This window comes from Mustela lutreola, chromosome 2 (genome assembly GCF_030435805.1).
Source record: "Mustela lutreola isolate mMusLut2 chromosome 2, mMusLut2.pri, whole genome shotgun sequence".
NCBI lineage: Eukaryota > Metazoa > Chordata > Mammalia > Carnivora > Mustelidae > Mustela > Mustela lutreola.
The window spans coordinates 2,274,380-2,300,447 of NC_081291.1; the positions used below are offsets into that span (position 1 = coordinate 2,274,380).

The window sequence follows — 26,068 nt, forward strand, 5'->3', positions numbered from 1 at the left end:
GAGGACCCCCATCTGGGGCTTACCCCTCTCGGGGTCAACCTGATCTGTCAGTCCTCTGGCAGTGACCATGTGTCCAGCTCTGTGACACTCAGGACAAGGAAAGGTCTGTCCTCGGTGCTTACGTTCTGGGTGCGGGGGAGGACAGACCACGCGTAGTCTCGGGGTTTGCTGGGGTTTCCGGGGGGGCGGTGGGGAGACCCTGGAGGTGAGCTGTGCGACGCTCCCCCTGCGGGGTGCTCACGGGCGCCCTCCGGTGGCCATCGCGGGGAGGACGCCAGTGACCTCGCTGCAGGCTGAGGGCCGGGCTGGCCGCTGGGGCTGGGGGAGGTGGGCAGCCTCTGCATTCCCAGAGCGCGCTGGGTGACCAAGGTGCGCGGGCTGGGGGCCTGGGGCGGGGCGGCTTGGGTCCCCTGCCCCCGGGGTCACAGCCACCTCTACTCAGGCCATCTCCCTTCTGACCCCCTGGACTGGAAGGCAGTGTTGGCCCCCTGCGTCGAACTCCCCAAGGGAAAACCAGCCAAGACCTGCTCGTGTTAACATACACAGAGGTTTCCTTTTTACCCAGAAAGTTCCCCTGACTGACTGATGCCAGGAAAACAAGCCACCCGTGACCCCGGCTGGGCTTTTTCCGTCCGGCTGCTCAGCGCCGGTGGGTGTGCGGGATCTCATCTGGAGAGCAGGGCTCCCGCGTGGTTCTGGGTACGGCTGAGCCTTAGCACCGGCTGTCGAGAGCCAGAGTCCGCCTTCGCCCTGGCACGAGCCGTCGGTCGGCCCGTGCGTGACCTGCCGGGCCCCGGAAGCAGCTAGAGAGCGTTACCAACCCGGTCAGGAGGAGGAAACTGTCCCCAGGCCGTCCTGTAAAAGGTCCAGGACAGGCGGCCCCACGCCGTCCAAACCCACGTTTGGACCGAGACGGCGTTTTGCAGGCGAGGCGGGCGTGTGGCGAGAGGCCTGCGTGTGGGGGTGTCGTGTCCTGCGAGCACACGTGGTCCCGCCAGCACCCCGGGGCGGGGACGGCCCAGTCGCGCTCGAGCAGTCGTCGCCTCGTTGCCCTTGGCCTCGCCTGCCCCATGCCGGGGGCCATGCTGGGCCTGGGGATACGCGGGGGCCCCGCTGTCCACTGGAGAAGACGGGGAACAAGTGAAAACAGATGGGGTGTGGACAGTGAGACTCCTGCAGGGGGCTTTTGAGTGAAATTGGAATGACAGGGATTAAGCCATGTGGAAATGAGGGATAGCGGGTCTAGGCATCGGGCATAGCCTGTGCAAAGGCCCCGGGGCAGGACTGTGCCTCGTGGGTGTCACTGGAGCCAAGTGAGCCATGGCGGGAGAGGGAGTCGGGGAGAGGGGAGGGCCGCGCAGAGGCTGGCGGGAACTGGTAGGACTTTTGCCGCTCACCCAGTGTGATGGGGCACCGTGGGGAGGAGGTAGGCCAAGGGGAGGAGCCCTGTGGCCTGACCTGCATTTGGAAAGGTCAGTGGCTCCCGGACGGTTAGGAAGATGAGGGCCGGTGAGCTTCAACTTCAATGTCATCAGCCCTGGGCAGCGGCAGCAAATGACTTGGGCCAAGGTGTGCTCCAGCAAGGGCCCCGTGGCCTCCATGAGGACCCCAAGGGGGTGGCTTTGACCTCTCCCCGGGGGTCTGTGTTTTAAGGCGATAAAGTGAGCTTCCTTCCAAACCCCTCTGTCTCTCCCCAGAGACACTGTTCTCCATCTCTGTCTTTTCTGTTCCTCCCCCCCCCCATACTCTCCAGTGTGGGGCTTGAACTCATGACCTTAAGATCAAGACCTGAGCTGAGATCAAGAATCGGACACCGAACCGACTGAGCCCCCCAGGTGGCCCTTTTTTATTCTTTAAAAACACTTTTAGGGGTGTCTGGCTGGCTCAGCTGGCGGGGTGTGGGTCTCTTGATCTCAAGGTTGTGAGCTTGAGGCCCATGTTGTGGGTCGAGAGGACTTAACGTGTTTTTAAAAAATAAAAATTTAGGGGCGCCTGGGTGGCTCAGTGGGTTAAAACCTCTGCCTTCGGCTCAGGTCATGATCCCAGGGTCCTGGGATCGAGCCCCGCATCAGGCTCTCTGCTCTGCAGGGAGCCTGCTTCCCCCTCTCTCTCTGCCTGCCTCTCTGCCTGCTTGTGATCTCTGTCTGTCAAATACATAAATCAAGTATTTTTTAAAATTTAAAAAAATAAAATAAAATAAAAATTTAAAAGACCGTTTTTACATACATCCTTAGGAACACACGGACCGTATTCAGGACTGTTCTGTGTACGGTTTAAACATTTTGCATAAACATCAAACTGTCCTTGGTTCGTATTAACTTGGCTTTTATAGTTTTCCTTATATACACCACCCTTTCCGCCACCAGATGGTATTCTGTCCCCCAGAAGGTGCCTGGAGTTACGCACCCAATTTCCTGCTGATGGACACACAGCTTCCCCAACTTCCGCCACACAGTCCTTCACAGGGGCCTTTCGGAGCACCGGGAGGGCCCCGGACCTGGTCCAGCCTGCTGCTTGTGGTTCTAAATAAAGTTTTATTGGCACGTGGCCCGCCCACCTGGTCATGTCTCCCCTGCAGCTGCTGGTGAGCTGAGCAGTAGGGACCCTGTGCCCTGCCAAACCCAAAATGTTTGCCACCCAGCTCTTTCCAGGAACAGCCTGTGATCCCCCATCTGCGCTCTGGTTTTCCTCTCTTTCATTGTGGAGGGACCGGCCACTGCCAGAGAGCAGAGTGGACGTCTGGTCCTTTGGCAAGAACACACACTCCTGGCTTCCGAGAGCCGCTCTGACCCCTCCAGGAGGGCTGGCAGGGGTCGCTCAAGGACGCGTGGCTCCAGGGGGCGCAGAAATGTCTCCACCGGTGGCCCAGGACACAAGGGGCATCCTGCGTCCACGCCTGGCACCTGCCCCCAGACCGGAGACCTCCGGGAGGAGCAGGGAGAGGGGCTCAAACCAGATGGGCTCTCGAGGGACAGAAGGGGACGCCGCCCGGGGCTTTAAGAAAAAACCCTGTTTCCTAACTTGTTCTTTGGCCATAATTTCAGATTCAGGAAGCGTTCCAGGAATGCCACGAAGAACTCTTTACTCTCTCCGTGTGCTCTGCGAACGCGAGCGCGTCACGTCTGTGTCATCACTTTTTCCCTTTCCGTGTCTGTCCCCACCGGGCTCACTCCTAAGTTTCTCCCGGGGCATTTCCTAAACTGCAGGGCGCCCTCCCTCCTCACAGAGCACTGGCCCCGCTCAAGAAGTGGACACAGATTAATGACAGACAAGCGTTGGTCGTTGTCCCCAACAGCGTCCTCCGTGGGAAAGAACATTCCAGATCACGTCTGCACTCTGGGTCCTGTCTCTACCCTGGAATGCTCCCCCGTCTTTGTGTCTTATGATCGGGACCCTTTTTGGGGTCCTGGTCAGGTGTCTGTACAATGGCCACAGGCTGAGTGTCCCGGTGTGCCCACACGATCGGGGTCAGCTTCTGTGTCGGGGGTCACAGCCCAGATGCCGTGTCATTCCCAGGGCATGAACCCCGACGGCGGGGATGATGTGGCATCTGGGGTTTCCCCACCGGGGAGTAACCGTTGTCCCCTTTGTGGCCAGGCAATGGCGGGGGGGGGTGTGCCCCTCCAAGGACCCAGCTGCTGGGGATGCCCGCCCGAAACCGAGATGCTCTGATGGCCGACAAGCCGGGGCGCTTCTCCCTCCGTCCCTCCTACGTTTACCTGCTGGATTAAATGCCCACTTGTGTTTCCAGTTTACAGAGGACAAAAGAGAAATTCAAGCCCGGGAAGTGTCTTGCCCTGAGGTCGAACGGCAAATGGGAGACAGAGCTGGCTTTTAGGTTAAATTCAAAACAAAACGGCGTCATAAAGACCGAATCACTGACCGTAAAATTCACCCATGTCAAGGGTACATCGCAGTGGTGTGTAGTATACTCACAGAGTCGTGCCTCCCTCAGCCCTAATTCCAGAATCTTCCATCACCCCAAGGGACGCCCTGCCCCCACCCCCACCCCCCAGCAGCCGCAGGTTCCCCTTCTGTGTCGGATTTGCCGTCGCGGACACTTGCAGGCTCAGGATCCTACGGCTCCGAGCCCGCGTGGTTCCGATGACCAGTCCACGAACACACTGGGGCAGGCTCATTCAGAAAAGAGAATTTATTATCCATCTTCCTCATTCTGACTTGGAAAAAAAAAACAACAAACCCAACATCGATGACTCCCAGGTTCAGCCTGGCGCGCGCCCGGCCCCATAAAGGGCTCCTCTTGCTCACACTCAGATTCCCAGCGGGAGAATTCAGCGGCCCGGTGGGGCAAGTGGCCACCCCCGGACCCAGGGTCTGTGGCCCACTGTGGGGGGGGGGGGGTTGGGGGTGTGGAGGGGGCGGGACCGAAGGGCACTGGGGTCCAACGGGACGAGGTGAGGCTGCCCATCACCCGGCCGTGCCCCTGCCTGCGGACGGGCCATTTCCCCACCAGCAGAAAGCCGGGATGTTGGCAGCAGGGGACGGGGGACGGGGCTGGGCAGGTACCCAGAAAGGACAAGGAACCATGTCTCATTCCTCCTCCTGGGGCTCAGCCCTCTTCATGCCCACATGCGGTGAAAAGTCCAGTCGGGAACCGCGCAGACATCGCCCCAGGCCTGAGGCCCCTCCCCGGAGGCTCGTTGGGAATGCAGAGTCCCAGGCCTCGGCAGGCGCGGGCTCCACACTGCCGGCAGGATGCGCAGATGGGCACATGGACATTCTCTGCGCGTCGCCTGCTGGCCCCGGCGCTGCCCGGGGAGGGGGCCGCGTGGTGAGGACGCAGCTGGGCGACTCCGTGGGAACGGCAGCCCCGGAGCTTGGACGAGGGTCTCGCGTTCCGAACGCCGCCCGGCCCACCTGCTCGACTGCAGCTTCGTGAGACTCGGAAGAGAGCCCAGGGGCTCGCTGTGCTCCAGGGACTGGCCCAGGGAAGCCGTGAGACCGTGAACGTGTTTCCGGCCACTGAGTCTGCCGTAGGCGGTCACGCGGCCCTGGCCAGCTGATGCAAGACGAGCAGGTGTCCCCCTCACGCCTGGCATCGGGGTTTTCCTGTGGGCTTTGCTCTCCGCCCCTTAGAAAGCTACTGCGGCACCTTCCAGCCCCCTCTTGACGTGTCCTTACGGTTTGCAAAGTGCACGCTGCTGGGTGCTCGAGGGACAGGTCCCCAATCAGACATGGGGGAGTTCTCAGGGTCCACGCAGGGGCCGGGGGCAGTGCTCAGGGCCACCTCCTGCATGTTTGGGGACGAGGAGATTTTTTTTTTTTAAGATTTTATTTTTTTATTTATTTGTCAGAGAGAGAGAGAGAGAGAGCGCACAAGTAGGCAGAGGCAGAGAGGGAAGCAGGCTCCCCGCTGAGCCGCTGAAGTCAGGAGAAAGTCTCTCGGGAGCCAGGGGGTCTTTCGCGCCTCTGATGCCTGCCGGTTGCCATTCTGAACCGGGAGTGAGAGCGTCCGCGTCCTGTTTAAACCCACGGATGAGTATAGTTTTCTAATATCTCATAGATCTGATCAACCTCATTCCCTTTTAAGGCAGCAACGTAGTTTTGCCTTTAAGATGAATTTGGTAAAGCTTTAATTATTTGTCGGAAGAGAGAGCGAGCACAAGCAGGGGGAGGGGCAGAGGGAGAAGCAGGCTCCCCGCTGCACAGGGAGCCGGCTGCGGGGCTCGAACCCAGCACCCTGAGATCATGGCCTGAGCCGAAGGCAGAGGCTTCACCCGCTGAGTCCCCCAGGCGCCCCAGCCTTTAAGATCAATTTATGTAAGTTTGCTTTGTTTTGTTTTGTATTTAAAGAGCTGGTGAGGGGGCGCCTGGGTGGCTCAGTGGGTTAAGCCGCTGCCTTCGGCTCGGGTCATGATCTCAGGGTCCTGGGATCGAGTCCCGCGTCGGGCTCTCTGCTCAGCAGGGAGCCTGCTTCCTCCTCTCTCTCTCTGCCTGCCTCTCTGCCTACTTGTGATCTCTCTCTGTCAAATAAATAAATAAAATCTTTAAAAAAAAAAAAAAAAAAAAAGAGCTGGTGAGGGCCACTGGGTGGCTCATTCGGTTGGGCTGTCCAGTGCTTGGTTTCGATTCAGATCACGATCTCCGGGTCGTGAGATCGTGCCGGGCATCAGGCTCCACACTCTGCGGGGCGTCTGCTTGAGATGCTCTCCCTACCTCCCCCTGCCCTCCCCGTGCTCACTCCTCCGCTCGCTCTCTAAACAAACAAACAAATAGAATCTTCTAAAAAAGCTGATTGCAGGGACTTGAACAGATACCCACGCTCCCAGCAGCCCAGGCGTCCACAATCTGTCCATCCTCGTGGTGGAAGAGACACCGGCCGCGGCGTGGATGGGCCCTGAAGACCCATGAGCCGAGTGATTTGCTGGGAGCACCCCCCCCCCCGCCCCCTGCAGCAGGCTGTGCTCACATCCTCTGCTTCCCCAGTGATGTCCCAGCCGGCGGGACCCCTGCCGTGATGCCGATGGCGACCACGTTCCGCCTGCACTGGCTGGAAGCAAGTCAGAGAAGTGGCCGTGGGGACTGCAGATGCACCGGCTGCTCTTCCCGCCCTGCCCTGGGCTGAGCTGCGTCCACCCGGGGAAGGGGATGAACTTCGGGGGCGAGCGTGGCTCGGAAGGTGGGTGGCTGAGTTTAAGCTCCCCAGGGCTGTCCGGGAGCTGGACTGGGCTCTCTCCAGCCCCTTCCCTCCCCACGCCGGTTCATTGTGGGTAGAAGCAAGAGGAAAATGCATCTTTAGCTCACAGGGTGCCTGCTGGGTTTAATTTTTGTCCTTTTCACCAACTCTCCTGGCACATCAGAGGCCCACAGGGCTTCGGGCGCCGTGCTCTGGTCTCCATGGAGACGGAACCTGTCTCCAGCCCTGCTCCACCAGCCGGTCCTGGGGCTGAGCCGAGAACCAGGGGCTGGGCAGGGCCGAGGGGTGGCATGCGGTAGGAGGAGACCCCTGCCTCACCGCCACCCCACCCCACCCCACCCCACCTCTGCCTCTCAGCCAACCCCGATGTCCTGCCCCGTCCGTGACGTCCTGCTTCTGTCTGCGGTTGAACAGGGGCTACTGGCGATGATCATGAAAACAGCGGTTCCCTGAGTGCTAAGAATGTCCCAGGCACTACACGAAGCCTCACCAGTTAGCTCACGGGATCCATGCAGGGACAGCCCCCTGTTCACTCCTTGGTGTCACTTGGCAGATAAGGAAAGCAAGGCTTAGCCACCCTTAGGGTGAGGGAGACGGTGTGGGATCGTGGGAAGCGGGTGGGCTCCAGAGTCAGCCGGCTGTGCTCAAATTCCAGCCCTCTCTGTGTGACTGGACCTTTCCGAGCCTCAGTTTCCCCCTCTGCAGAGCGGGTATAGGAACAGTACCCCCCTCCTACGTTTGGTTGCTCTGAGGATTGTGCTGGAGGGACCAGGGTGAGCTCACGTGGGGAGAAAGCTTAAGCGTGGGGGCGGGGGGGGGCTCCAAAAAACCCAGTCATCAAGATAAAGATTATTTTAATGCAATTTTAAAAAGTCTACACGGATGACCAGCAAATCCATAATTGAACAAAATGTCAACCCCTTAAATAGAACCAGTGATCCCGAGTTTCCGTTTTGGCTCACCTTGGCATTGTGACGGGTCCTGTTTTTGTTTTAAAACAGAATTTTTAATTTAAAATAAAAATAAAACTGGGGCACCTGGGTGGCTCAGTGGGTTAAGCCGCTGCCTTCAGCTCGGGTCATGATCCCAGGGTCCTGGGATCGAGCCCCGCATCGGGCTCTCTGCTTGGCGGGGAGCCTGCTTCCTCCTCTGTCTCTCTGCCTGCCTCTCTGTCTGCTTGTGATCTCTCTCAGCCAAATAAATAAAATCTTTTAAAAAATAAAATAAAATAAAAATAAAACAAATTAAAAATTAAAACCAGGACCAGTAACAGTGCCATGCTGAGCAATGGGAAAACTCAGTAATACTAATTCTGTGTTTATTTAGAATTATGGTATCCTGGGGGCGCCTGGGTGGCTCAGTGGGTTAAAACCTCTGCCTTCGGCTCAGGTCATGATCCCAGGGTCCTGGGATCGAGCCCCGCATCGGGCTCTCTGCTCAGCGGGGAGCCTGCTTCCCCCTCTCTCTCTCTGCCTGCCTCTCTGCCTACTTGTGATCTCTATCAAATAAATAAATAAAATCTTTTAAAAAATTATGGTATCCTGTTCATTGTAATTTTTTGCATTTTGATCTTTTAAATAGCCCATTAAGTGCTTTTTATTTATTTTTTTAGAAAGGCTTTTAAAAAAGATTTATGTATTCACTCTAGAGAGAGAGAGAGCTCGCAAGTGGGGGGGGGCAGAGGGAGAGAGAAGTTCAAGCAGGGTACAGAGCCTGACGTGGGTCTCTATCCTAGAACCCTAAGATCATGACCTGAGCCGAGACCAAGAGTCAGATGCTTAACCAACTGAGCCACCCAGGATCCCTTGCATTAAGTGTTTTTTAAAGATTTTTTTTTTTAAGTAATCTCTACCCCCAACATGGGACTTGAACTCGTGATCCCAAGATCAAGTATCCCACGCTTCACCAACCAAACACGTCTGTAAGCGTCTGTTTATTTGCACCCACCCAGGGGGTTGTGTGGATTGGATGAGTCCCTACGCGTTGGGCACCTAGCATAAAGCCTGACACCTGGAAAGAGCTATATGGTTAATTAGTAAATAAGTATGTAGCACATTAGAATTAAGTTAAAAGGGTATGCATGCCATGGAGGAAAAAGCAAGCCAGAGAAAGGAGATGATGATGGCTGAGTGATTTTAGATAAGACGGACAGGGAAAGTGGTGAGGATCCAACGAGTGAGCCCGCCGTGCACCATGCCATGGGAGATGGCATTCCAGGAAAATGGCACAGCCCATGCAAAGGCCCTGGGGCAGAACGTACATGGTGTGCTGGAGGAAGAGAGGAGACCCGTGGGACTGGGGCAGAGTAAGCGAGGGGAAGAGAGGGAGGTAGGAGAGCAGGGAGTGGAGGGGTCAGTCCCTACAGGGGCTTTGGGGAGGTTTCGGGCTCTAATTTGGGGACATCTTTGGAGAGTTTTAAGGTAGGATAACGTGATAGTCTCCGAGCGGTTGGACCCGATGGGTCAACATCCTTTGATATATTTTGAGTGGTTCGTGCACATAGCCAGTGTGAGAAAAACCATTAGTTCTGGTTGCTGTTGGTGGGGACACAGGGTTGCAGTCTCTTCGTTGGTTTGTTTTCTGTTTTTGTGTTGAGTGTGTGTCTGTGCGCGCACGGGTTTTGCCGCCGAAACCCCGGGCGAGGATGGCTGTTTCTACCCAGTGAGTTATAAACCTGAAGGTGCTGAGCACCGTGCCCGGCGCACGGTGTGCGCAGAGGCTTCCTTCTGGGTTTTGTCGCTGGTGCTGTCAGGACCTCCTGTACCGCTACAGGCTCAGAAGGGCCAAGGGCGGCCCGGTCAAGGCCAGGCGGGCACCCTGGAGAGCTGCGCGCCACGCGGAGTGGTTTTTCCTGTGCTGGGCGGCGGGAGGAGCGGCGCCCTGGAAGCCAGTCCGCCCTGCCCTCGGTGTCCCCGCCCGCGCGGGGCGCCCGGCACGCGGGGGGCGGGGGGCGGGGGGCGCCGCCGCGGCGAGGCGCGCTCCGGCCGCCAGGGGCCGCTGCGGAGCCGCCCTTTTGTGGTCCTGATGCTGGAGCGAGCGGGCGCGCGGAGGAGGGAGGAGGGCGCGGGGACCGGGCGGGAGGGAGGCGGGAGGCGGCGTCCGTCGCTCCAGCTGCGAGTCCGCCCGCCGCCCGCCGCCGCCGCCGCCGCCGCCGCCGGCTCGGTCCCGCGCCCGCCGCCCGCCTGCGCCCGCCATGGCCCGCCTGACGGAGAGCGAGGCGCGCCGGCAGCAGCAGCAGCTCCTGCAGACGCGGCCCTCGCCCGTGGGCAGCAGCGGGCCCGAGCCCCCCGGGGGGCAGCCCGACGGCATGAAGGACCTGGACGCCATCAAGCTCTTCGTGGGCCAGATCCCGCGCAACCTGGACGAGAAGGACCTCAAGCCGCTCTTCGAGCAGTTCGGCCGCATCTACGAGCTCACGGTGCTCAAAGACCCCTACACGGGCATGCACAAAGGTGGGCGCCCCGGCCCCCTCCCGCCCCTCCCCTCCCTCCCCCTCCCCTCCGTCGGCCTCCCCACCCCACCTTCCGGCATCTTCTCTCCCCCAGCCCTCCCCTCCTCACCTCCTCCCTCTGCTCGCCTCTGCCACGGCATCATCCCCCCCCCTTTTCCACCCACCCCTCCTCCCCGCTCTGGGGGTGCAGCTGACAGATCCGAGCTGGCCCCCTCCCCTCCTCCGCCCCCTCTCGCTCCCTCCCCACCTTCCGGCATCCTCTCTCTCCCGCTCCCTCTCTCTTTCCTTTTCTCTCCTCTCCATCTCCCTCTACCTCCCGTCCTCCCCCCCCCCCCAGCATCCTTCTCTGTCTCTCTCTCTCTCTCTCTGCCTCTCCCTCCCATTCCCCCTGGACCCCCACCCCTTCCTCCCTCCCTCACCCACTCTTTCCTGCCCCTTTGCTGGGGTTGCTGCCTGAACATCGCCCCCCCTCCCCGCCCCCCCCCACCCCATTCATTGGGCCTCCCCAGGCCCCGTCGGGAAAGTTTGCACCTCTGGACTCCATTGCTTTGGTCATTTTCACAAAGCCAGGCCAGTGGGGCAGGTCCGGCCAGCCGCAGGGAACACGGATGCCCAGGACCCCGGGCTAATCGGTAACTACAAAGAAAGCGGGGTGGGGGTATCAGGGAGCTGAGCGAGGCGGGGGTGGTGGCGCGCGGCGCCAGCCTCCCCAGCCTTGGGTGGTTAAAACGCTGTGCTGTGCCCTCGCCTGCCCACCCTCTCTGTTTGGATCAGTGCCCCCCTCCGTTTCTCTGCCCTCCCCCTCCCTGCCTCCACCTTTGGCTCAAGTTAAAACTGGCCTAGCCTGTGAGCAATGTGTTGAGGTCTGAGGCCAAAGACGATGAGCCTGGACCGTCCATCTGGCAGAGCCCAGATCCCAGGGTGGACGGGGAGGCGTGGGGAGGCGTGGGCGACCTGGGAGCCCAGTGGGGGAGGCAGGAGGGGTGGGGAGGCTGCCCACCTCCTTCCCACCTGACTCTCTCTCCGATGGGGTGCTAGGGGGAGGGGCCGGGGACTGGGGCCCCAGCCCTGGGCTCCAATCATGGGCCCGCTGTCTGAATTACGGTAGCTTTGACGGCTCTCTTTGGCGACTGAGGGTGGGGACGGTGTAGGCTTTGTGCTGCACACCCTCGACAAGACCCTGGAGGTGCCTTGGGGATGGACCAGGACCCATGACCTATTTCCGACCCTGCTTGTCTCCGTCCTGCTCTCTGTCGCAGGCATGGGAAGCGTGAATGCGTGTTTGTTGGATGGATGGATGGATGGATGGATGGACAGGGCAGGCCATGGGGAGAGTCTGGGGGGATGGAGCGAGGGCCTGACACTGTAGCTAGACCCTCCAGCTGGTACCTTAGGGGAGAAAAGAGTCCCCTCCCATCCCCCACCTTTTTTCAAATCCAACCATCACCAAAAAAAAAAAAAAAAAAAAAAAAAAAAAAAAAAAAGAAAGAAAGAAAGAAAAAAAGAAAGCAAAGAAAAGAAAAGAAAAAAAAATCGGGCTTGGAAAATCCAATTCTTCTATGTGAACTAGCAGGGTGGGGGTTTCCATTCATCCATGAGTCACGCTCAGGGGTCCCCGGCTGCCTGCGTGAGGGCTCTTTCCTCAAGCCCCTACCCTGAGTATGCCTGGAGGGCCCATTTCTAGAAAGATTCTGATGGAGGCTGGAGGGGGTGTCCGCACGGCCCCCGAATGTTGGGCTGAAAGGCTGTCGGTGAGCTCTGGATCCAGGAAGCCTCCAGAGGGCTGGAGACGGCCACGCGGGGTGGTCCTTCCTTTCTTTCCCCTTGCCTCATTTTTTAAGTCTCCCCTGGTGCCCCCCCCCTGCCCCCTGGCCAGGAAGAAAAGAGCGACGGTGGCCGGAGCCTCGGCTTCCCCCACTGTCACAGAGCAAGGCCCCTTGAATGTGCGGTTATGTTTTTCTGACTGGAAATTCTTGGATTAGGGACACCTCAGGGGCCTTCTCAGGTGGGGGAAAATTAGGCAACAGTGTGTCACCTGACAGACACCTGCCTGTCACCCTCCACGTCCCAGGGGTCCTGGATGGAGGGCCTGTGGCTAGGGCAGGGGACCTGTCCTCACATCCACGCCCGCGGGTCAAGGATGAATCTCTTTCCTGATCCCACCTGTGCTGGGCCTGGCTGGGCCTCGCCTGTGGGAAGGGGCTGGGGCCGGGGGCAAGCTGGAGGCGAGGGGGTCTCGAGGACCCACAGCGTTTGGGGCTCTGCTGTGGGACCTGTGGCCCGTGGCTGCCCCTCTCTGGGTCTCAGCCAAAGGGAGGTGGACTGATGAATGGGAAATGGGGGTGATCTGGTTTCGTTCCTGGGGAACCAACAGGGCACAGGACACCTGCTGTCGGTGCTGAGAGTAGTGGGGTGGGGGGTGTGGTCCTGGCAGGGGGCGAAGGGAGGGGAATCCCCCTGCCCCGCCCCCCAGAGCCTTCTGGGCTCCTGAATGCTAGGGGATCCCATGACGAGGGGCAGCAGGGGCGCGGGAGGGCCAGAGAGGGTGAAGTGGGTCCCCGTGCCCCCGCTCCCCATGCAGCAAGGGCCACCCAGCGTCGTCCTCGTCACCCTCGTTCTAAGGGTCATCTCATCCGTAACTGTCATACCCGGGCCGGTTCAGCACCCGCGGAAGGGGTCACCCCTGAGGTGGGCTGTGAGCATCAGCGCCTTTCACTTGGAAGGGAAACTGAGGCTCGGAGGGGCCGGGAGCTGGGTCCCCTGCTGTCCGCCCCCCCCCCGCCCCCGTCTCCCTCCAGCCCAGGGACTACAAGAGTCTGTCTGTGTGATGGAGGGGTGACAGGTTCCCCCAAGCCAAGTCAGGGCCCTCCAAGATGGTGTTGGGGAGGGAAGGGGCTGTGGCCTCAGGGACGGTGTGCTGGGTCCCCTGCTGAGACCAAGGGATGCTCCAGCCCGGCCAGCCCCGGGCTCTGGGAATGTGGCCGCGTAGGGGGTCGGGGGAGGACGGGAAGGATACAGTCCTCGGGAGGGCAGGCCCTTGGGCGCTGGCTTGTTTTGTTTTTAAGGGAGAAAGGAATGGAGAGAGACGGAAAAACAGAGATTCAGAGACGGAAAAACAGAGATTCAGAGACAGAAGGAGAGACAGAGAGAGACTCAGAGCAGAGGGAGAGAAGGAGACCCAGAGGCTGAGAGGAGCAGGGGCAGGGGAGGACTCCCCCCCCCCCCAGCCAGGGAGAGGCAGGGGGAGGCAGGGAGAAGGGGCAGCGTGGAGGGAGCCAGGCCTCTTCTCCACTCAGACCTGTGCCTCACCAAGAGCTCAGGCCAGGAGCGGGGTGGGTGGGTGGGTGGGGGTCTCCCACGGGCCAGTGTCCCCATGTCCCCCCACCAGGTCCCAGCCAGGGGACGGCGCCCTCAGAGGGGGCTCACGGAGGTGCCTGGTGTGGCCACGCGGTCCCTCTCTCCCGAGGGGGGCCAAGCATCAGTGCCTGCCCTGGCCCCAGCCCGCCATAGGGGCTCGGCCGCCTCCGGGCCCCCCATTTATGGTAATCGTGTATGCATTTGCATTTTAATGACAATATTTGTCTTAAAGCGGAGGTTGGGAGAGGGGGGCCGCTGCAGGTGGGGGGGCCGGGTGGAGGCCTGTGGTTTCCATGGGAGCACCCGCTGCTGGGCTGGCAGCAGGAGGGGCGGCTGGAGCACGCCGAGCTCTGAGGCGTGAGAGCCCAGCCCCGGGAGACGGAGACGGAGGGCTGCCTGGCGGGGGTGCCGAGGGAGGAGATGGCGAGGTGAGAGCGGCGCATGGGGGACGCTGGGGGCCCGGGTCCGAGCTAGGCACGCCCCGCCTCTGTGCCTCAGTTTCCCCAGCCGCACATCCTTCCCTGATTTAACAGGCTTTTAGGAGGCCCTGGGGGCCTTCCAAGCTGTGACTGTGGCATCACTTCTGCCCTCATTCAGGCGGAGAGCCTTGACTGAGCGCCTACTGTGTGCCGCGTTTGTGGGGACGTGGGAATCTGGGGGAACCGGAATGGGTCTGGGATTCACGATGGAGTGAATGAGACCCACGTCTCCATCGACCCATATAACCAACATTTACTGAGCACCAGGCCCCGTTCTAGACCCAGGATATGATGTCGAACAACACAGACAGAAATGTCCCCCAAGACCTGACCTGCCTTCAGATCCCAGCCTGGCAGGAGGACACAGTGAGGACCGAGGAGGTCAAAGGCATTGCTGTTAGGGCTGTGATGGTGGAAACACGCGCCTCCAGGGAGAACCCAGAGGAGCCCTGGTTCCTGCAGGTGTGGAGACCAGGAGGGCTTCCTGGAGGAGGTGGTCAGTGTGAAAGAGCCGTTCCAAGCTTGGCATCGAGATGAGTCTGGTTTCCGTGCATCTTACCAGCAGACCATGTTGCCCCTACAGGAACGCGAGAGCCGTGGGGCTTCCCACCTCAGAGGGCGGGGATGGTGAGGACCAGAATGGTAGGCAGTTAAGGCTTTTGGCACCGGGCTGGGTTCATCATGTGACTGAGCTGACACCTGTAGGGTGAGAAGGATCTGTTGAAGGGGACAGGTGTTCCTGGCACAGAGAACAGCATGTGCAAAGGCCCAGAAGCAGTGTTAACTCTGGAAACTTCTGGTGGGGGAGGGGCCGAGGTTTTGCCCTGGCGGGGAACGCAGGAAGGGGTCCTCGGAGTCCCAGCTTCCCCTTCTGACATGGGACTTACCTGGCAGGGCTCTTCTGAGAGGCTCTGGCCTTGGGGGTGGGCCCAGGAGCTGTGTCTGGCAAGGGCTCATGTCTCTCTCTCTCACTCCTGACCCTGGCAGATGAGAACGTGGCCGCCAGGGACGCTCAGGAAGGCCGCGCGCACTCAGGAGCCCGTTCATTCATTCATTCATTCATTCATTCATTCATTTGTTGGTTCATGCAGCTGACACTTCCTGAAAACCTCCGGGGCCTCGTCTCGTCCTCGGTGAGGCAGGGTGAAGGCCCGCAGGCCCCAGGACAGAGCTGGCCGTGAGCGTCAGAGCCGATGGTCAGGGCCGGGGCAGAGACAGGGAGGCGGTGCGGGGGGAACGGGACAGGCAATCGGGGGCTCTGCTGTGGGCTTTAGGGTCTTTGAAAGACGAATAGGAGTTGGTGCGGTGGGGAAACATCTCATTTGTTCATTCACAGAAGCGCTTACTGTGTCCCGGGCCCAGCGATGCGCGTGAGACACACAGAGAGTGCGCTGGGCAGGCGTCCCTGCGTTCGGGCCTGCGGGCAGAGGCAGCCGGGTTTACCGAGGCCGGGGCGCGTGGAGCACAGAAAGCATTAGGTGAGGCCTGGGAGTAGCAAGGGCCCAGACGGAGGGCACTGGGGAGCCACAGACAAACGTAGAGCAGGGGAGGAAGTCGGACTTGTGTGGAAAGGGCGCTTCGTGTGTCTTTACCTGCCAGAGCCAGAGCCGGCCTCTTCCTGGCCTCACACACAGCCTCGTTCAGGATACGCGCTGACTTCCCGCGCACCTGGATGAAAAGAGAGGAAGCTTCCCCATGGGGCGTGGGGTGGGCCCGCACAGTGGGGGAAGAGGAGTGCCGAGAAGCAGACTCGGGTCCTCAGAAAAAGCTGAGGGTCGCGTGAGGCACGGGGCTCGGAGAGCAGTAGCACTCAGCCCCAAGTCACACAGCAATGTATCGCGGCATCGCCACCTCCCGGACCGAGGCCTGACCCCCTCTGGCAGAGGAGGAAAGGCGGCAGGGACAGAGGTGTGACTGCGGAGAGGAAGACTCAGGGTAAAGGTCGTCGAGGGAGGCTGGTGGTCCTTGGGCCAAAGGCGACCGGTGCCAGAGGAAGGGGCTACTAGGTTTGGAAGACACTGACCCGGCAACGTCCTGTTGGCCTGGGGTCCTGGGCGCCGTCACTGATACATACGCTCTAGGAGGGCAAGGACTGTGTCTTATTCGCCGTTTGGAAGTGAGCATGCGGATGGGTGAGGGCGCGGGGGCGTGAGAGGATGGGCCGGTGGGGAGCGGGCGGCCCGGGCGGCCAGGCGGCTGCGATCCGGATAGACGGACGGGCCAGCGGGTGGACCGGCCCCGGCGTGGGTGGACCGGAGCGTGGATGGGGGGCAGTGTGCTGGCGGGTGCATGAGCAGATCGGTAGGTGAACGGACAGGTGGGTGAGTGGAAGCCGGAATGGACAGATGGATGGGCGTGTGGGCGGATGGACAGATGGACGGACGGATGGATGGATGGATGGACAGATGATGGACAGACGGACGGACAGATAGATGGATGGACAGATGGATGGGCGTGTGGGCGGATGGACGGATGGACGGACTGATGGATGGATGGACGGACAGATGATGGACGGACGGGTGGATGCGTGTGTGGACGATGGATACCCGATACCCACCTTCCTCCTCACATGATGTGGGGGGGGAACGACCCGTCAGGTCTGCAGTCGGACGGGCTTGGTTTCTGTTCCTGCCTCTGCTTTGTTGCTTCTGTGGGGTCTTAGACAAGCCACCTCACCTTTTGTGAGCCGCAGCTTCCTTGTTTGTAAAAGAGAAGGAATGTTGACAGCTGTCTTCCAGACTAGGTTGTAGAGACCCGAGCTTGCCTGTATCATGTGATTAGTATAATGACTCTGAGTAATGTCCTTCGCATTGTAGGGGTCCTCCACACAGGGCCAGGCGGTCGTATGGTCAACGATCGTCTGTCAAGTCTCTGTTGTGCGTCAGGCACTGCACTGGGCTCTGGGGATGCAAAGCAATCCCAGGCAGAGGAGGGACTGATAACAAATGCGGAAGCCAATCAGTGAGGTTCAGATTGGACTGCGCTGCCACGAAGGCCATCAAGTAGGATGTGTGTTGGAGGGGACAGCGAACTTTGCCTCTCTTGCCTCTCATCTGAATGACAGATGAGGAAGCTGTGGTTCTGAAGCCAAGGGAAAGGCATTCCAGGACCAGAAACAGCACATGCAAAGGCCCTGAGGTCAGAATGAGTATGCCCTGTCAGGAGGAGAAGCGAGAAGGCCCATGTGGCTGGAGCAGAGCCTGAGGGGAGGGAGGGAGGAGGGGGCAGGGCCAGTTGCACTGGGAGGGACCGTGGGCCTGTGGACGCTCGGATGGTGGGTTTTACCCTGAGTGAGGTGGGAGCCCTTGAAGGCGGTGAGCAGGGAAAAGATGGGGCCCCTTAGGGAGCTCAGAATCTGCATTTTCCAGATGGGGTAGCTAAGGCACAGAGGGTCTTGGCGAGCAGAGAGAGCTTTCCACCAGCCTTGTCGTGTTGCCCCAGCCCCGCTGAGGGCCTCCTGAGGGTGGTGGACTGCCCGGTGGCGCGGTCAGGGTAAGCGTGGGAAAGCTGGGAGACTGCGTCCTTGTCGCTCTGCGCGGGGGAAGGAGCGGGTGAGGGACCCCCATGGCAGCTGGGGGGGGGGCCCAGAGCAGCCTCACCAAAGGGGGAGATGGAGGCCCAGGGAGGGGAGGAGACCGCCCCGAGGCCACGCACGGTCGCACGGTCAGGGCTGCGGGCTCCTCTCTTCACCCCCGACCTCCCCGCTCTGTGTCCGCGGGGCGCCCACGGCTCCGGGAGTTGGACAGACGCCTGCGCGGGCCCTAAGGGGTGGTGGTGTGTGCGGGGGGCGGGCGGAGCGGACGAGCTGGGGTTGAAGGTGCTGCGGGAACGCGTGCCAGCCGCCCAAGGAGGCACCAGCCCGCCCCCCGGGACAGCTGTCCGAAAACAGAGCAGACAGGGGTGACCGCCAGGGTGTGGAGAGACCAGAGCCCTCACGCACGGCTGGGGACACGCGCTGGGGCGGTGCTGGGGAAGACGGTCTGGCAGTTCCTCAAAACACGGACACCCGCTGCCGTAGGAGCCGACAGCTCGCACAGACCCAGAAGGACTGAAGGTCTCCGAGAGCTGTTTGCCACGGGTGTTCCCAGCACAGCTCACGGCGGCCAAACGTGCAGAACAGCCCGTGTCCGCCGATGGACGAACCGATACACGTGGTGCGGTCGTCCCCACGCGGGAACACGGTCAGCCTTAGGAAGGGGGAGACCCTCACCCCTGCCATGACGCGGAGGGACCCCGAGGACATGGGACTCAAGGAAAGGAACCAGACCCAGAAGGACCCGTCCCGCAGGACCCCACTCCCAGGAGGGCCCCAGAGGAGTCCCGTCCACACAGACAGAGAGGAGGGGCGGGTGGGGGCCGGGGCTGGGGCAGGGGTGGTGTGTCCGTGCTTTGTGGGGACAGAGTCTCCGTGGGAGGAGATGGAAGGTTCTGGAGCTGGAGGGTGGGGGTGGTCGCAGGACCAGGGGAGTGTGCGCTTAGACATGGTTAAGACGGTGAAGTTATGCTGTGTGTATTCTACAGTGATGTGGGGAGAGCAGGGCTGTGGGGGAGGGGCTGGGATTCCAGGGTTGGGCACCTGAGGCCTGGAGGCTGCGTGTCTGGGGAGTTACAAGTGGATCCGGGGGGGGGAAGTTCTGCAGAGGCCGGCAATCTTGGCTTTGACCTGAAGGTCCCGGGGAGACATAGTTAAAGGGTCAAATCATCAGCTCTTGGTGGGGGAGGTGAGGAAGAGGAAGGAATCTAGCAAAGTGGTTCTCACCTGAGCCAGGGGTGCCCCCGGGGGACACTGGGTGATGCTCGGGACGTCTGTGGTTGTCACAACTGGTGGTGCTCCCGGCCTCCAGTGGGTGGGGACCAGGGATGCTGCTCAGCGCCCCCACAGTGTCAGGGATGGCCCTGCTCCAGAGTGACCCGAATCCTCTCTGCAGCCCCCAAGACCCTGCATGGCCTGCCCTGCCCCTCCCTGCCCTCCCCGCCTCCCTCTCTCCCACTCTGCTCCAGACACACAGGCCTCCTTGCCTTTTGTCCAACGCACCAAGCCAGTCCTGCCCCAGGGCCTTTGCATGAGCCATTCCTGTCACCGGGATGCTGTCCTCCCAAAGCTCTGCAGGGCTCCTCTGTCTCTTCCTCTAGGTCGGGGCTCAGAGGTCACCTCCTCGACGAAGCCTCCTCCCCCCAGATACTCGCATCCGCCTTCCTCTCGCCCTTCAACCCTCCCCTTCTGGGGGCCGCCTCCCTGCAGACGTGATTTATAAGCACAGCCACCGTCCCCACTCCAAGCCCTGCCTCCCTGCCTTCCTCTTTCCCCTGTGAAAATGGAGACTTCTGACATAACGCAGATCATAGGTTTTGCTTCTTACGTGATTTTGTCTTTCTCCACCCCACCCCCACCCCGAGAGTCCATTAGGGGACTTTTTTTGCAAACTCCATTAGGACAGAGGTTTTTTGCCTTTTGTGTTCACCGCTATGTCCCCCGGGCCTAGAACTGTGCCTGGAACATAGCAGGTGGGAAAATGGATGGCTGGCGGATGGATGGACGGACAGGTGGGGGGGGTGTACAGACGGAGGGCCCCGTGGCGGAGCAGTGGGGACAGTCTGTGAGAGAAATCCAGACGGCTGCGGGCAGGAGGCTGGGGGTGCGTGTCCTGTCGAGGCCTGGAAAGCCCCACTGTGTAAGTCTGGGGCACAGGAGGAATCAGCAGTGGCAGCTAAGGAGTCCAGGCAGGGAGCGGGGAGGTGCCCCCTGAGCTGGTGCACTGGCCGGAGGGGTCCAGGAGCCTGAGCCCATGAGTTTGTACTGAGGGGAGGGGGAGGGGTGCGGGAGGGAGCTTGTCAGCCCCGCTCCTCAGCAAGTGGGGACAGCCCAGGGCTGAGAGGATGGAGGGGAGCAGAGAGGTCATCCAGGGGCAGGTGGCTGGTGGCAGGCGGCCCCACAGCACAGGGGAGTGTCTTCTGTAGATCTTAGTGGAGCCTCAGAGAAGTGACCCAAGAGCACACGGCGGAAAGCAGCCCTGGGCCAGGCTAGATCACAGAGCCAAGGTTAAAGACCAAGAACATGGGGCACCTGGGGGGCAGGGGCTTGGGGGCCCAAGGGATTTGGGAGGAGGGTTCACACAACTAGCTGTGGTCGCGTCCTTGCTGGCGAGGGAAGCAGGAGATGCTGGTGATCAGCAGCGAGCTAGGGAGTCTCCGCCGTCTGTTTCCGCTGTACAGCTGGTGCATAATAGGTGCTCAGGAAATGTGGAATAAGTCCGTGCCACGCATGTTAAGAAAGGGGAGGGATGAAAGCAATCAAATGTCCCTGCCCTCAAAGAGGTGCCTTGATATCAGCAGGTCAGCTTGAAAATGCAAGCATTCAGCCAACAAGTGTCCATTGAGCACCTACTGTGTGCCGGGTGATATCTAAGTACCCCCCCACCAGCCCCCGAATCAAACGTGTAAAAACCTACAAAAGGCCTCTGTGAGTACCTCTTTTTGGTAACCGAAGGAAACCTGAAGGGGATTTTTGTTTTTATGCACTGGTTTTGCAGGGAGCTGTCCCAGAGGCTATGCTCCCCTCTCCCCTACCCCGGCAGCGAACTCCGCCCCACCGGCTCCTTCCCTAGGACCACGCTGGGCATCCATGCATCAGTCTCCAGGGCTCCGAATTGTGTGAGCATCTGTGCGTTGTCTCGTCATTCTGTGCATCCATTAGCGAGATGTGTCCTGAAGTATCTGAAAAACCTAAGAGGTTATTTTTTGAGTCTGGGAATGTTCAAGAAGTTTTCCGTGTAAATTAATGGTGGTTGCTTCCTTGCTGTACGGCATTTAGGCTGTCGGGAGGTTTTGCAGGAACGCTCAACTTCTGGATAGTGAGGGACACCTGCATGCGTCGTGCAGATGGTGATGAGGAAAAATACAGCTGGGGAGGGGGCGATGGAGGGCCGTAACCTTACACAGGACGCTCAAAGGAGGCCTCACTAAGGAGCTGACATTTGAGGCAAGATCTGAAGGAAGGGAATGAACTGTGCAGAGATCTGGCAGAGTGCGTTCTGGAATAGCCCGTACAAAGGTCCTGGGGCAGGAGGGCCTGGTGTGTCGGAGGAGCAGAGGCGGTGTGTGTGTCTGGGCAGAGCGGGCTAGGGGGAGAGAGGAAGGAGGGGAGGAGAGGGAGGGGACAAAGCAGGTCATGTGGGGGCCTTAGGGACTGTATGGGGAGTACTTGGGCTTGTACCCCAGGAAGGTAGGAACCCTGGAGGGCGGTGGGCCGAGGAGGTGCTCACAGGCGCCCTCTGGTGGCCCCCGGGAGGAGGGCCGGTTGTGGGGCGGAGGGCGGCAGTGGTGCCCTCAGGGAGCCGGGTGCGGAGGGCCCCCCCCCGCCCCCCCCGCCCGCAGGTCCAGGAGGGCGTGGATGGGTGCTCGATCAGCATGGAGGCCGTGAGCTGTAGCCAAATTCTGCTGAGCACACAGCATGCTGGGCCCAGGGCTGGGCCCTGGGGACACGTCGGTGGCGGCTCACCTGGTTCCCACGCTCAGCTCAGGGACTCCGAATCCAGTGGGACAGTAACTCCTGATGGGCAGTTAGAGACCCACACAGGCTGGGGAGAGCTGCAGGGGTGCCTGACCCCCACCTCTGGAAGGGACCCTGGGGCTGGGCTGCGGGGGTGGAGGAGGAAGAATGGGGACAGAGGGGTGTGCGAACCAGGACGTGGCGAGCTCCAGGGCGGTGGCTGAGAGCCCGAGCGCCGGGTGCCAGGGGACGTGGCCAGTTCCCAGACCTGCCCGGCTCCCCAAAAGTGACAGAAATCCTACACTTAGGCATGAAAATAACCACCGTGACTACTAAGAAGGGAAAAACTTTAAAAACACTTTTTGTTGAGGCCACTCAAGTAGTCCCCCTCACTCTGGGATTTTCTGAGACCTCAGAAGCCCTTTGCCTACCCCTAGGTTGGATTCAGTTCTAGGCCTAGTTTGTGACTTGCTGTGTGACCTCAGGAAGATTGCTAAGCCTCTCTGATCTGGGTTTGCTGCATCTGTAACGCGGGATAGAGACACCCACCAGTTTAGAAGGGGGGTTTCACCTGAGGCCGTGGGGTCTGACCCAGGGCTTGGCTCTGCTCTGTGGGTACTGCCTTGCTGGGCCATTTGGGGGACTTTTAGCCAGTCCTGGGGGGGCCGGTCCTTCCCCTGATGTCCCCCAAGCCCCCAGTTGGGTCTGAGGACCCAAACCAGATTCTGCATCTTTCTTCCAAACTGCTCTTCCTACTGGGTCTCCATCTCTGTGAGCCTCCTGGGGCGTCGGTCACAAATGACCACAAACTTGGCTTGAAACAGCGGACTTCTCGCCCAGTCCTTGAGGCCAGGAGTCCGAGATCAAGGGGCTGTGCTCCCTCCTGAGGCTCCGGGGGACAGCTCTTCCTGCCTCCTTCAGCTTCCAGAGGCTCCAGCTTCCCTTGGCTTGTGGCCGCGTCCCTCCATCTGTGCCTCTGTCTTCACGTGGTGTCTCCTCTCTCTGTGTCTCCTCTTGTCTCTTACAAGGACATCTGTCATCGGATCTGGGGTCCACCTTGTTATCCAGGATGGATCTCATCTCAGGATCTCTAATTACATGGACTCAGTCCCTTTTTCCAAATGAGGTCCCACGCACAGGGTCTGGGACGTATGCTGTCTTTCCTGGAGGGCCACCATACAATCTGCGGCACCCTCCCAGGGATGGCCCCGGCCTTCTGCCTTACCTCCACCCCCAGCCCCTCGCCCCCCGGAGACCCCCTCGGAGTGTCCCACCCATCTTTCCTCTCTGCCTCCAAGGCTTCCAAGGCCGCTCAGTCTTCGCCTCCCCTGACCTCTAGCCTCTGGCCTGTGCTCCAGTCGCTCCTCCAGGCTGGTCCCAGATCTTCCCAGCACACACCCCTGTGCCCTCCCCTGCCCGTTAATGAGGACATTGTCCCCAGAGTGAACAGAGATGGTGCTACAGAGAGACCATGGCCACCTTTGCCCCCCGGCCCCCGAGGCAGCATCTCGGGCTGAATAGAGGAGTGTGGGCTGGCGGGAGAGCCCTGGGCAACGGGGTCCTGCAGATCCGGCTGTTATCTTTTCATCGATGCTCTTAAGGCCACGTTTGTCTTAACGTATCCAAGGTTTTGAGTGAATTTCAGGGAAGGTGGCAGAATTGGGAGCCCCTGCCGCTCCACATGCACACCCTGGAGATCAAAGCCTCTCAGTGCAGTGGATGGGAGTGAAACCCGTGATGTCAGATGCCCCGGGCTCCAACTCCAGCTCTGCCCTTTCCTGCTGTGCGTCTTAGGCAAGGCTCCCCCCGCCCCCCCCACTACTGTGTGTAACCCGCCCTGCCGGGTTCCTGCGAGGAGGGGCGGGGGCGAGGGGGGTGCAGCCCAGCCCCAGGAGAGTGGCCACCCTGTCCTGGTGCTCTGTGAAGGAGCCATTGTCATCACTACTATATGTAGTCTTTATAAGAGGGAGAAGCTAGAGGTCGAGGAGGAACAGACTGGAGTTAGTCCTCTGGGTTTCTGATCTGGCCTCTGGCCCCATCACTGTGTTACCCTGGTGGCTGCTGTCTGAGTTTCCTTACCTGTAAAAAGGAAATAATCATAAATAAAATACCGGGTCCCCTGGGTGGCTCAGTCGGTTGAGCGTCTGACTCTTGGTTTCAGCTCAGGTAGTGATCTCAGGGTTGTGGGATCGAGCCCCGTGCCGGGCTCCATGCTCAGCAGGAAGTCTGCTTGGGATTCTCTCTCCCTCTGCCCCTCCCCCACCCCGTGCTCACTCTCTCTAAATAAATCAACCTTTAAAATAATAATAATAATAATAAACACAACAATGCAGTTCTCTTGGGCTAGTCTGAGGACTGAGGGTTGATAGCGGTGACGTGCCCCGTAGGATGTGGTGCTCCGCGGACACTGACTATTATTATCGTCATTCCAACTTTGAGTCATGAAATCCCAAAAGCTCAGATCTCAGACCAGAGAGCAGAGGATCTTAGCATGAGGAAGGTCTCTCAGGATTCTCTGGCAAAGAAGTTTCCTCTCTGGGGAGCCCCTGCTGCTTACCTCTAGAGACAGGGAGCTCCCTGCCTCCCAAGGGAGCTGTGATGACACAGATGTAGTTATTAGGAAACTTTCATACATACATACTCTTGTTCCCCAATGATTCCCCCATCTTGGTCCCTGCTCTGTCTTTGGGCCTAGACAGATCTGTGGGCATTGACAGCCCCCCACCCCAGGTCCGTCCTGGTCCAGGCTTGGAAAATGGGTGTGGGTGTGAAGGGACGGTCAGGGGCTGAGCATTCTGGGAAGGACCCCAGGGCTTGGCCAGCAGGGGCAGGGGCTACTGGACACCAAGCCTGGTCGCCTTGTCATTGGGGAGGCTGATGTGTGGGTAGAGGTGGCCAGGACTGAAACTGAGATGAGAGGGTCACCCAGTGTAGGCTTTGGTCGGGTTGTGGCTTCCCTCCAAAGGTCTCTCTGGGACTAGGATGCCGCAAACAGACCTTGAACAATTAAAATGGCGTCCATGGCCCTCGACCCAGCATTTGATCCTGGCACTATTTTAAAACTCCTTTTGGGGAGGGGTGAGTCAGGGACCTGAGATCTTCCCCTAGGCCCTGGGTAAGTTTTTTAAAAGATGCAAGCTCCAGGCAGTGTACCCCAGTGTGGAGCCTGAGTGAGCACACGCTTACCACCTGTGTGACCCTGGGCAAGTCACTTGTCCACTCTGTGCCCCAGACCCTCATCTGTAAAATAAAGACAACACTAGCAGCTAGTCTGTGGGGTTGTTATAAGGACTGAGTGAGTCATTACTGAGTACAAGTGTATTAGTATTAGAAGCCCGGGAACTTTATTAATACCAGTAAAAGTCTGTACTGGTTGGGGACGGTATTCATTGACTAGGGCTGCTGAGAAAATGTACCACAAACCAGGGGGCTTCAAAAACAGAATCATGTTTGCTCACCGTCCGGGGAGCCAGAAGTCTGAGATGAAAGTGTGGCTTGAGCTGGTTCCTTCTGAGATGGAGGGAGAACCTGGCTCCGGTGTCTCCCAGCCTCTAGTGGTTTGTTGGAAGTCCTTACTGTCCCTGGAGGTCCTTACTGTCCCTGGGCTTGTGAATACATTACCCAGATTTCTGCCTTCATAATCCCATGGGCTTCCCCCTGAATGTGTGTCTCGGTGCCCAGATGTCCTCTTTTTTTTTTTTTTTAAGATTTTATTTATTTATCAGAGAGAGAGACGGGGGAGAGAGAGCGAGCACAGGCAGACAGAATGGCAGGCAGAGGCAGAGGGAGAAGCAGGCTCCTTGCTCGGCAAGGGACTCGATCCCAGGACGCTGGGATCATGACCTGAGCCGAAAGCAGCTGCTTAACCAACTGAGCCACCCAGGCGTCCCAGATGTCCTCCTTTTTAAAGGACACAGTCCTACGGCACTGGGGCTGGTCCTCCTAACCTACGACCTCACCTTAACTCTTTACATCTGCAATGGCTCGTTTTCCAAATACGGTCCCATTCTGAGGTCCTGAGGGGTTTGGAGAGCAACAGATGAATTTGGGGGAGGGAGATCCAATTCAGCCCTAACAGAAACTGAGAATCAAGGCTGTGTTTCCCCAGAAAGTGGTGAACATCACACATTTTCCCCAATTAGAAAGGAGAAACGGAGACATGGGGAAGAGAGCGGGTCAGGAGAACAAGCGAGCGTTTCAGCACCGGGGACAGCGGCACACAGTTGCGTCTTTGCGTCTCTCTGGCTGAAAACATTCTCTGCACCCAGAGGCAGATGGCCTAGAAGGTGGCTTGGGGGTCCCGGCCTAGCCTCCCAGGACCAGCGCACTCCATGTTCTGCAAATGAGGCCTCGCAGGCAAGAATGGGCCCAAGGAGAAGGGTTTTGTCTCTATCTCACATCTCCCCGCAGTCCAATTTCTCGGCACTGCCTAATTTCTCTCCGGCCCTAGATTAGTTGTCTTAGCACCTCTCCTTTCCCTGAAGACCTTGGGGGATTAAATTCAGACAATAGACACACACACACACACACACACACAAAGAGTAGACAGACCAGCCATAGATTGGGGGAAGGTGTATGCATCAGATAGAGCCATAAAAGAATACGAAGTATTCTTGATTTACACAGCACATAAA

The 26,068-nt window shown here is 59.4% G+C and overlaps 1 protein-coding gene across 3 annotated transcripts in view; it reads left to right on the top strand.

The window, feature by feature from the left end:
• Positions 1–9,807: 9,807 nt before the first annotated feature.
• CELF5 (CUGBP Elav-like family member 5) overlaps positions 9,808–26,068 on the top strand; it is a 48,169-nt gene continuing 31,908 nt past the window's right edge. Inside the window, exon 1 of one of the 3 annotated variants that reach the window (XM_059159439.1) lies at positions 9,808–10,110. In XM_059159439.1, coding sequence (XP_059015422.1) covers positions 9,852–10,110 — 259 coding nt within the window. In that variant the 5' untranslated portion in view covers positions 9,808–9,851. The remainder of the gene's footprint in view (positions 10,111–26,068) is intronic. The other 2 variants (XM_059159436.1, XM_059159435.1) reach the window with 2 other exon arrangements.